At 33.2% G+C, this 12345-nt stretch overlaps 1 protein-coding gene across 1 annotated transcript; it reads right to left on the minus strand.

Moving 5' to 3' along the window:
- Window positions 1-4867: 4867 nt before the first annotated feature.
- On the minus strand, window positions 4868-9118 carry LOC111790126 (uncharacterized). The gene is made up of 5 exons (XM_087121913.1): window positions 7259-9118; window positions 5941-6075; window positions 5810-5861; window positions 5660-5727; window positions 4868-5439 (listed from the first exon to the last, which is right to left on the minus strand). Exons 2-5 carry the CDS (start codon window positions 6064-6066, stop codon window positions 4981-4983), a joined length of 705 nt encoding a protein of 234 aa, XP_086978039.1. The 5' UTR covers window positions 6067-6075; window positions 7259-9118; the 3' UTR covers window positions 4868-4980.
- Between the last annotated feature and the right edge of the window lie 3227 nt (window positions 9119-12345).

Below are 12345 nucleotides of genomic sequence, written 5' to 3' on the forward strand. Positions count from 1 at the left end.
TAGACATATAGATCTGGAGAAGTTTAAAAATTGAAGGAGTGGGAAGGAAGTGATAAGGAGAAGGGGGGGAAATGAGAAGGAAAGAGGGGACACGTGGAGGGGTGGAATTGGGGGAGAGGGATGACAGGTGGAGGGGAATGAGAGGAGGAAAGGAAGGCGTTGGAGTGGAGGAGTGCATGTGGGATGACAGAAGGAGAGGGAGGTGGGGCCCAGAATCAATGATAGCGGAGATGCCAGCCTGGCATCAATCACTTTGACACAACCACATCACCCAACAAACAAACCCAAACACACTAACGAATAACCCCAAGAAAAAACAAAAAAAAAAAAAAAAAAAAAAAAAAACATCTCCTTCCTCCACACCTTTAATTACTATGTCTTTTAATTTATTTATTTATTATTTTTACTATAACTCAAAAAATCAATAAATTTCATTAAAAAAAAAAAACATATATAATAATCTACCCATATATCTTTTATCAATTAAAAAAAAAAATATATATATATATATATAATATGTGTTGAAAATATATTTATATTAAACTGGAGACGAGAGGTACAAAATTAACTAATTTATTTTTTAATATAGTAAAAAAAAAAGTATATATATATATATATATATATATATATAATGTGTAGAAAATATATTTATATTAAGCGGGTGGAGATGGAAATAAAGATTATAATCCTATTCCCGATCTCATTTATTTCTCTCTTCCTTCCCGATTCTCCATCTAAATTGAAAATCCTCTCCTCGTTGGGACGGGTCCTGCAAAACCCTGATGGCTTCACGAGTAAAACAGGCATTTTATTCATTGTACGTCGTCCCATGTTCCTTATTATCAGCTATTTATCGCTATATAAGAATTATGTGAAGACTAACGAGATTAAGGAATAAAATTTAGGAGAATTTTCAATAATTGAATAAAAATATAAAATATATTTGCCTCAATCAATGGTGGTTTGACAAAATGATGGATAAGGAGGAACATATTCTTATGACTATCAATATTTTTATAAAAAGTAAATAAAATTAATTTTAATAAAAAAATAAAAATATTTACTGGGAACAAAATACCTTACCTAAAATACGTAAATAATAAAATAAAAATAAAATAAAATAAAATAAAATATTCCAAATAATTAAAGAGGGAATTGAAATTTGGAGTGAATTATTTTTTGTATTATTTGTTGTCCGTATTTGGGCTCCATTCCGTTGTCTTTTTCTGATTTTTTTTTTTTAATTTTTAAATTATAATTTATTTTATTTATTTATTTTTTACTTAATTCTAAAAGTAGCCAGCTAGGTGAAGCTCACACCCACCTAATTAAATTTAATTTTTTCCCCATTTTTTTTTAATTAATGAGGTCAGTCCAAGTGATTAATTTAATTAATCCCAAATTAACCTTCTTTTTTTTAATTTAGAATTAAAAATATTTTATTTATATTTTATTCTTTAGAGCGGCGGAATGTTGGAATTTTAGAAAAATATGAAGAAAAAAAAAAAAAAAAAAAAGGGTTTTGTCCGCCGGAAAGTTAGACCGTTACGATCCCGATGTGCGGTGGTGGCGGCGGGCGCGGCGGCGGTGGGTCACTGATGACTCAGGTCACAGGCTGTCAAACACCTCAGCACATGCACAATTATGTAATGCTTTTTTTTTTTTTTTTTTTTTGGAATTTTGTTGGATGTGCTTGCTGTTAAAGGTTTCCAATTATTAATATTATAAATATATTACTAAATATATTGATTGGTATTTAATGTTTTTGGTGTTTTTTTTTTTAATTTAAAATAATAGAAAAAAATATGTGACGGTTAATATTATCGTGTCGTTTATTTAACATATAAAAAAATTATGTTATATTATTTAATATGTATAAGTTAAAACTAATTTTAAAGAAATCTACAAACCGTCTGAACCCATAAATTTTTTCGAACTTCCACCTTATACATGGAAGATTGGATTGCCTGAATCACGAGTCACTAGAGCATATTAAGGAAAGGTAGTCCGAAAGAGCGGGATAAGACAATGCAGCTAGGCCGAAGGCAAGGAAGTCCCGTTCGACAACTGCTGGCTGGTTGTCGACGAGGAGGAGTCAACTAGTGATGTCAGGTTCCGAGAGATTATACGATTTGAATGAATATTGATGGGAGTTGGAGCAGCCAAGATTGAATTTAATGGGGAAGGATCATACGATATAAATAATTATAAATAATGAAGGTGGAAAATAAATAGAGTTTATTATAATAAATAATTATATAAATAAATAAATAAATAAATATATATATATATATATATATATATATATATATATATATATATATATATATATATATATATATATAAATATTGATGGAGTGATGAAGTCTAACCTGATTCAAAGACAGGCAGTTTTGATTGGTGGGACATACCCACATGTCACTACAGCAACCCTAAATTCAGCTAACCCTAAAATGGAACAAATATTATAAATTAAGTATATGTAATAGCTCAAACCTATCACGTGTTGGAGAGAAGTTTTATAAGAAATATTTTATTATGTCTTTTAATCATGTGAGATCTCATAATCTACTTTCTTGAGCTCGAGCGTCTTTGCTGTAGCTCGTTGATGTAGAATTTCACAATCCACTCCCTTGAGGTTTAGCGTTTTCGTGCAGTCCATCGATGTAGGATCTCACAATTTACTTCCCTTGAGGCCCAGCGTCTTTGATGCTGCTACTGATGTGAGATCTCCTAGAGACCTATCGTCTTCTTTAGCACACTGCCTATTGATGCGGGACCTCACAGTTCACCCCCTAAAGACTCATTGTCTTCTTTGGCACAGTACCCACTGATGTGGGATTTCACAATCCACCTCTTAGAGACCTATTGTCTTCGTTGGCACACTGCCCACTGATGTGGGATCTCACAATCACACTGCTCACTGATGTAGGATCTCACAATCCACCCCCCTATAGACCCATTGTCTTCGTTGATACACTGTCCACTAATGTGGGATCTCACAATCCACCCCCTAAAGACCCATCGTCTTTGCTAGCACACTTTCCACTAATGTGGGATCTCACAGACCCTTCTCTTGAAGTTCAATGTCCTTGCTGACCCATCGTCTTAGCTGGCACACTGTTCACTAACGTGGGATCTCACAGACCCCTCTTTTGAAGTTCAGTGTCCTTGTTGGCACATTGACCGATGTCGATGTCGGGGTATGAAGGGAGGAAAAGAAAAGAGAAAAAGGGAAGAATGGAGAAATGTTGGGGGGGGGGGGGGGGGGGAGAAATAAGGGTAAGGAGGAGTGAAGGAAGGGAGAGGGAGAGGGAGAGAGAGTGATTGAGATTGAAGAAGAATCAAAGGGCAAAGCAAAGTTGGTATGTGATATTTGTTGTCCTCATTAGGGAAATTTCACTATCTAACCTTTTTTTTATTTATTTTTTGAAATGGGAATATTGGGGCCTCCAAAACCCTCCAAAACCCTCCAAATTACACATTCAATTCAATGCCTACCTCTTTGTTTTTCATGTGCCGGTTTGGCATCCTCCCCACCATCTTCTTTTTCTCTTCTAAAATCAACATCAATTCCCAATGGGACCAATTCTTTTTTTTTTTTCTTTTAATTTCCCGTTCATTAGGTTCTTATTGTCAATAACAATTGATCTGTTATCTAGGTCGAAACGTCTAGTAAAAAGATAAGAGTATAAATGAATTAGGTTGGGTTGGTGACTCGAATAGTCTTAATAGAGTTAACTATTGAGTATTGTTGGAAAAGAGGGCCACATTGGTCATATCTTCGTTGATATGAGGTCTTTTGAAAAACCGCTTAGTTTATGAACATAATAAAATAATTCTGACAATCACCCAAATCGAAAGCTATTTTGAAGCTTATAATGAGTTATAATTACCATTAAGTTCGGAGTCCATTTTTAATAATTCCGACACTCAAATTTGATTACAAATCTCTGTTATCTTATAAATAAATTAGGAAAAAAAACATTCTTAGATTTCTCGAATTTAATACTTTCAGTTCAAGCGTTATGTCTGGTCAGTGGTCACTCGTCTAGTGCCTTTTGGCACTTACCGCCGCTTGTCTTGTTTTTATAAACATCACAATCTTAATTATACCGTAAACATTCCTTTCAAACCCCAACTCAAATTTGTTTTCTTTTTTCAGCATTAAATTGCAACAAGAATATAATATATATAATTCTTTCTATTATTCTCCCTTATTTTTTTTTTTCTTTTAAATTAATCAAAATCATCGTCATCACAATTTAGTTTCCACGATTGCGAAATCTCATTTCGATGGAAGAGATGAACGAAACATTCTTTACAAAAATATAGAAATCTCTTCACAGTAAAATGCGTTCTGAAAACCTTAAAGAAAAATCCAAAGCAGACAATACTCTGCAACAATAAAGGTTACCATGATTATAAAAGTTAAAACTTTATAAGTATTGATTAGAGTTCAACGCCCACCAATTTTAATCACCATTATCCCAAAGAATGAAGTACATAAACAAAAATATAAAATAACTATATATATATATGTATATGTAGGCATATGTGTATATAAAGCTTGGGTGAAGACCGAGAATATAATTTCATACTTGATTCTATTTAGCTAATAGAAAGAAATATGTTCCGCTCCCTCCCATTCTTAGTTTAAATGAAAATTTTCGAAACTCACTTTATAATAAAAAGAAGAAAATGATGGGATTTTGAGTTTGATAATGAAGTGGGTCAGAAAAGTGCCCCACAATCCTGAACTGAGTCTTTCAGTCCATCACTTTTATGAGACCCATCTAAGAACAACTCTACAATCACCTTGACTTGACCTCTGAGAAAGCTCCATCATTCAAATTTTGAACACACATAACAAAAGGGATTGGGAATTGCTTTAATTTGAAATCCTCAAGAACAACAGAGCTAATTTGTTCCTGGAAGAACGCATTTACTCAATCAATCAATCAATCAATGGAAGTTAGGTCACCACCAATGTGATTTGTTAACATTTGAACATACAAACCTCTCTGATCTACTCATCTCAAACACTGGATACTCATACTTCCCTCTACCCTGTTCATATTTCAATGAATTCCCAGTTCTAAAACATCGATAACTCTGCGGTTTCGGGTGGATTCGGGTTTGGAAATGGGGGTAGCCTTGACATACATAATCAGATGGGTTGAAGATTGGGGATTCTTTGTGGTTTCTGTGATGAAACCTGCTGTTGTTCATCAAACAATCAGGTGAGTTGTTGAATTGTTGAGAAAATTCTCTGGAATTGTTAGCCCTCAAACAATTCTCAAACAGATTCAAGGGATTCGAATTTCTAGCAGAGCTCAAATTTCTGTAAGGGATTGTGTTGCAATCAGGGCAAAATTTCTTCATCCTATCCAAATCAAATGCCCTTCTCTTCACATTATCAATTAAACAACCGTAGCCCTACAAACACAAACAATCCCTCGTTCACATTTCTTAACCTAGACGAAATTTCCAAGTAACATTCATAATCATCAAGATTCATGAGCAGAACATGATTATTATGGAAATCAAATGCCAGATTAACAGTAATCGATCGCCATGGAAACAAAAATGTAGAACCAAACAAACATATATAGCAGAAATTTGTATTTCCAAGAAAATGAATCGAATCGAATCGAACCTCAGAGACAAGCTTGAAGGCAATCTCAGCCTTGGGGTGCGCATTTTTGTCTGGATGAAGTTGGAGAGCTGCAAATCCAAAGCACATTCCTCAAGAAAACAAAACGAAACAAAATAGCGATCTCGGGAGAGAAAGAAAAGCGAAACTCACCAAGCTTAAGATATCTCCGACGAATAGAATCGATTCCGGCGTCTTGTTCGACCTATGAGAATCATCCATTAACAAAAGAAACAAAGAACACAAACAAAAATCCATAAGAAAATGGGGGGAAAAAAACGCACTCCGAAAAGGCGATACCAATCGAGAAAAGGGCGGGAAAAATGGCGGTGAGGACAAGAGACTGAACGGGCGGAGAACGAGCAGATTTCAGCGGCCAACTCGGATTTGAAATCGGAATCAGGAGCCATCAAGATCAACTGAAATGGAGATTGAAGACGAAGAAGAAGATGGAGCAGTTCAGAGGGAGAAGGGAGAAGTAAGAGGCAGCGCTTGCGGGGCAGAGTTCATAATTTTGGTTACTTTTCATTTCATAGTGGATTCAGTTGGTATTTAGTAATATGGAATGAAACCAAATAACAATAATAATAATAATAATAGTAATAATAAACAATTTCTACATTTGCCACGTGGATATTTACCCATTTTATTTTAAAAATATTATTGAACTTTAACCAATTTTATTAATACTTTTTATTTTTATAAAAAATTTAATTTTTTAATTTTTTTTTTATTTTCTATATATACAATAAAAATATTTATCGACACTTCATGGATTATATCTGAACTTTTAAAAATAATTTTTAAAAGTTTATAAGTATGGTTAAGACGTAATAACGATGAAAATATATTTTTAATATTTTTCTTTAAAAAATTTAAAGATGTTTTTGAAATCTTTAAAAGGTTTATAAGTATTTTTGAAGTTGGGCGGGTCTACTTCCTTGAATGAGAGTTGGTCTTCCCGCCGATCCACGAAAACTGTCTGTTTCAGGCAGAATGGAGGGTTACGGTTGTGGTCCGACATGTTGATGAGTACTGAACCTGAACCTTTTTATTCAATCAAAGACTCGGTCAAGCAGCTAATTCATTTAGTCGACTGTAAACTCATGAACCTGATTTCACTCCTTTTCGTTGACTCTATTGAGTTTACAGAGTGAAATCAGGTTCAGGAAGGGGTGAACAAGACTGAGTATATGTCGTAAGAATTTGAGAATTTATGCAAGGAGCAGGCAGGGCATCCAACATCAACTCACGATGCCTCAGTTTTTTCGCTTTTTCCAGCCCTTTGGCTAGCCCGGAGAAGGTTCAGGAGCAGTAGTTAAGTTTGAATGTAGATATCATGAACACGAGGTGCAGGATACCAAGCCGAGAAACCCAAAACTTTTGAAAAGTTAATTATTTTTTAAACTCTTTTGAAAATTGACAGGTATTTTTCGTACACACACAGATATATATATATATATATATTAAAAAAAATTTGCTATTAATTTAAATTGCACTTTGGAGACGTATTATGTCATCGGAAATATATTAATTTATTAAGATTTTTATTTTATTTTTTAGTATGAAGATTATATTGAAAAACAAAAATGATGTATTTACCTTAATTCCTGCAAATTCTGTATAAGAATTCTCCGATCTCTGCTAAAATAAATGAAAAATGAAATAGATAATGGAGCTGCTTCTCCATCCCGCCCACCTCGTGGACACAGCTAATACGAACAACAATTTGAGAAAGACTAACCCCTAACTTCCTTGGTTGTTTGGGAAAGGAAGAACGTGGGTTTAGCCTATTCACGTTTCCCAAACCTAAATTTTCTTAACCTTTTGTGTCGTCGTTCTCTTCATTTTTGGACGAACAATTCCATCTTCTACAAAAGGTATGAATGTTTTGAGCCTCTAAATGTGTGAAAAAGACACGTTTTGAGTTCTAGCCAATTGAAAATTAAATTTATTAACAGTATCGAATGAAACCAACCAGATAAACATAAATACTACACAACCAAACTGTTTGAACACGTTACAAAATTGTGTTAGTATGTTTCATTTACGATTATGGTAAGAGTAAGATTATTAAGCTCGAAAATGGTAATATTAATTAGTTGTATAATTAAGGGTAGAAAGAATTGACAACTAGTCGCATTCCCTATAGTACATTTGAAGCATTTTAGCCTTGATGATTTTAGTGAACGGTCTGTATTGACACGACATGAAATAGTAAAGGCCTATTTAATATGAAAGCTTGTAAAAGAGGTTTAGAACGAGCATGCAGCCATGAACAACACGTCTTAGACAAACATGACCCGGACATCCGACATGCGACCATAAACAACACGTTTTAGACAAATATGACTGTAACAGAGACCACGCTCTAGATTAAAGGGGGTGATAATAATTGTATGGGAACAACTGAACCCAATAAGAACAACCGTTGAACTTTTTTTTTTTTTTTTGAAAATTTGAGACTCGAACGTGTAAAGTTATAGTTATCGAACAAAACAAGAAGGTGTAAAGATGCGTTGGACAAGAAATTGGGTCCAGGGTGGGTTGAAAAAATTGATTGTTGAATAATTGTGCACCTGATTTCTTGGGAAACTTTATGGTTCTAAAGTAAAAAACAAAAGGTTTGGTTTTGAATGAGGAATGGGGTAACTTGAATTTCAAATTGTAGAGTGGGGGGAGTTTTGTTTTGAATAATTTAGTAATAATTTTATCTCAATTTAATGATTTTTTTTTTTTTTTACCCATTGGATGATGAAAGTCTCACATCTAATTTATCTAATTTAAGGGATGATCATGAGTTTATAAGTGATGAAACTTTGAGATCTTTTGGGAAGTCCAAAACAAAGCACAAGAGCTTATAACTCAAAGTGGAGTTGTGTTCGTCTAACACAGAGAAGTTTATGAGCTCAATGCAAATTATACCGTGTTTAAATTGAATTGGAGAGAGTGGAATGGATTGCAAATTTTGTCCATTTGCCCAAAACCCAAAGAATGTTAAGAGTATTAGATTAATACAACTTTATTATATATTTGATGTGGACAAAGTCGCATCATAGGGTAGATTTTTTAATTTCATGTTCTTTTAGCCTTAAATTTAAATAAATAAAAATTATTTAGAGCTCACAAGAATCACGTTTTCTTCTTTATATATTGAAAAAATTTATGATCTTCTTTATATATTAAAAAAATTTATGATTAATTAAAGATCTCGTCGTTGGTAGAACAGGGAACGAAATATTTCCCTAAGCCCTTACGTATACATTTTTTAAAGCTTCAATTTTTTCCTTTTTTTTCTTACGTATACATTTTTTAAAGCTTGAAGCTGACAACAATACATAACTGAACAATATCGGTTAGTGATAGACTTGAGCAAATACAGAATTGAACAATATCTGTTAGTGATAGACTTGAGCTATGAACATAGCTATGAACTACTATAAATGAACTACTATAAATGATATGAACTACTATAAATGAACTACTATAAATGATATGATAGACTTGAGCAAATACAGAATTGAACAATATCTGTTAGTGATAGACTTGAGCTATGAACATAGCTATGAACTACTATAAATGAACTACTATAAATGATATGATAGACTTGAGCAAATACAGAATTGAACAATATCTGTTAGTGATAGACTTGAGCTATGAACATAGCTATGAACTACTATAAATGAACTACTATAAATGATATGAACTACTATAAATGAACTACTATAAATGATATGATAGACTTGAGCAAATACAGAATTGAACAATATCTGTTAGTGATAGACTTGAGCTATGAACATAGCTATGAACTACTATAAATGAACTACTATAAATGATATGATAGACTTGAGCAAATACAGAATTGAACAATATCTGTTAGTGATAGACTTGAGCTATGAACATAGCTATGAACTACTATAAATGAACTACTATAAATGATATGAACTACTATAAATGAACTACTATAAATGATATGATAGACTTGAGCAAATACAGAATTGAACAATATCTGTTAGTGATAGACTTGAGCTATGAACATAGCTATGAACTACTATAAATGAACTACTATAAATGATATGATAGACTTGAGCAAATACAGAATTGAACAATATCTGTTAGTGATAGACTTGAGCTATGAACATAGCTATGAACTACTATAAATGAACTACTATAAATGATATGAACTACTATAAATGAACTACTATAAATGATATGATAGACTTGAGCAAATACAGAATTGAACAATATCTGTTAGTGATAGACTTCAGCTATGAACATAGCTATGAACTACTATAAATGAACTACTATAAATGATATGAACTACTATAAATGAACTACTATAAATGATATGATAGACTTGAGCAAATACAGAATTGAACAATATCTGTTAGTGATAGACTTGAGCTATGAACATAGCTATGAACTACTATAAATGAACTACTATAAATGATATGAACTACTATAAATGAACTACTATAAATGATATCAAAGCCAAACATGGATGAACTACTATTTTTGGCTAAACTACTATAAATGATATCAAAGCCAAACATGGATGAACTACTATTTTTGGCTGAACTACTATAAATGATATCAAAGCCAAACATTGAGTAGTGTGAGACCGAGGCTAACTCCAATATATAACTAACAAAAGTATATAATATCTATTAATGGTAGACTTAAATTATTGTAAATAAGAGAAATAAGAGAGAGATATAAAACCTATCATTACAAATAAATAAATATATACAACAATGAAAATAATTAATTAAAAAATTAACGTGAAAAATATAAAAATTATAAATCATTGAGATTTTATAGAATGAAAAACGGAAACTGGTGAAAAATTTCAAGAGACAAGAACAAGCAAGAGCGAGGAAAAAAAAAATTGAAAAATAGAGAATTTTTAATAGAGCCCCCCACTCATGAGAGAGGGGCTTCCAAAAATTGACGGGCAAGCCCCCACCTGAAGTAGGGTGGGCGCTCGCTCGCCTTATGTACCATGTGTTCGTATTGGTAGGTGTCGGCACGACTAGTCGTCTCTATACGATCATTGACCAGTCGCCTTTCACCCCCTGACAGGTCGGGATGAACTAAAATTTAACCCAATAACGTTATTTATAGCCCCCCCTCCCCATCCCTTCATTGGGATTTTCCGATGTGGGAGCGCTTCCATCGCTTCTATTGCTATTGGCGGCCCACGTTCCATCCTCCTAATCTAAATGGGCTTAAGCCCGTCCGTTCCATTTAATTAAATATGAGGGTATAATTTTTTTAAAATAAAATATCAATTAGATAGCTATCGCTTAGCTTCAAAGTCTAGTCGGTGCAATTGAAATCGAATAATTTATAGCTTTGAAGATGGGAAACATTAGTTTGATGAATACACAGATTAGGCTGGGTTGGGTTAAGAAAAATTTATCAGACCAACACATAATTGTTTCATAATCCAACCAACCTAATCCTCTATTTTCGAGTTGGGCTGTCGGGTTGTGCAAAATTATGCATGATGTGGTTATTTGTGAGCATGGCTGGAGGTGCGGGCATGAGCGAGGGCTTCGAACACATGGCAAAGTAGAAGGTAAGAGGTGTGGAAATGATTGAGAGTGCATAGAAAAGCATTTGACTAATGAACTTGAAAAGACGTCAACTTTTAGTGTTGTTTTCGTCTTCAAATTGGTCACTTACAAATAGCAAAAGACATATGCGTTTCTTCTACTAGGATTGTACCGTGTGGAGAAAAGCCAAGACATTCCTCTCCAATGTCCAACACCTTGAAATTGTGCTTCAAACAAGGTAGGCCAAACAAGAAATTATGGGTAATTACCTAACCCTTTCCACTACTAAATTTGTTGCATTTGGAGAGAAATTAGGCGGACAACGACAATATACAACCGATTAAAGTGAACAATATCTACTAATGATAGACTTAGACTGTTACAAATGGTATCAATGTCAGGTTCCGCGTGGTGTGCCCAGCAAAGACACTGGACCCCAACAAGAGTGGATTGTAAGATATCCCTAACAGATATGTTTTATGTCGCTCATACGTAACAGGTTAAAGCGGACAATATATATTAGCAGTGTACTTATATTATCACTAAAGTAGATAAAACAATACACAATCCAATTTTATGTAGGATCTTTAAAACCTACCGCTCGTCCCGTTCACGACAGATTAGAATTTTATAGGTTTCTAGAAAAAGAAACATATTTAGCTTGGAGTTTGGTGTGTTGCTGGTTGCACCCACAGATTAAATGTTGGTGTACTATTGAACACCAAACTTTGTACATTCAAGTCTTCAACTCTCTTGCAGTGCATTCTCCCATGCATAATTTGGACTTTCCACGTGTCACCATCGAATTATTAATTTTTTTTATACGTCCGTATTTTTTATATTTTCATATAAATAATAACACGTTATTTATTAATTCTATGTCTTTAATTTATTTCTAAAAATATTTATCGCATCAACATTTTTATTATTCGAAATTTATTAGAAAATTCTCAACTTTATTCGAAGAACTAAAAAGTATTTTATTTATTAAATATTCTTTTTTTAAAAAATTAAAAAAAACACACTATTAAAAGTTTGACATTGGTACGAGGATTTTGTCATTTTTGGTGATTTTTCTAAATGAAATCTCCTTTTTAAGGGATTAGATTAAGTAGTCGGCAGCTGGAGTTG

Source organism: Cucurbita pepo, chromosome 3 (assembly GCF_057944985.1).
Source record: "Cucurbita pepo subsp. pepo isolate OVF chromosome 3, ASM5794498v1, whole genome shotgun sequence".
Classification (NCBI taxonomy): Eukaryota; Viridiplantae; Streptophyta; class Magnoliopsida; order Cucurbitales; family Cucurbitaceae; genus Cucurbita; species Cucurbita pepo.

Bases quoted from the DNA above. Each gene is read 5' to 3' on its own strand.
- LOC111790126 (XM_087121913.1), bottom strand. From the start codon at position 6,066: ATGGCTCCTGATTCCGATTTCAAATCCGAGTTGGCCGCTGAAATCTGC. The intron at 5,728-5,809 runs GTGAGTTTCGCT...TTGGATTTGCAG, and splicing joins TCGGAGATATCTTAAGCTTG to CTCTCCAACTTCATCCAGAC. The intron at 5,440-5,659 runs GTTCGATTCGAT...TTGTGTTTGTAG, and splicing joins CCTTCAAGCTTGTCTCTGAG to GGCTACGGTTGTTTAATTGA.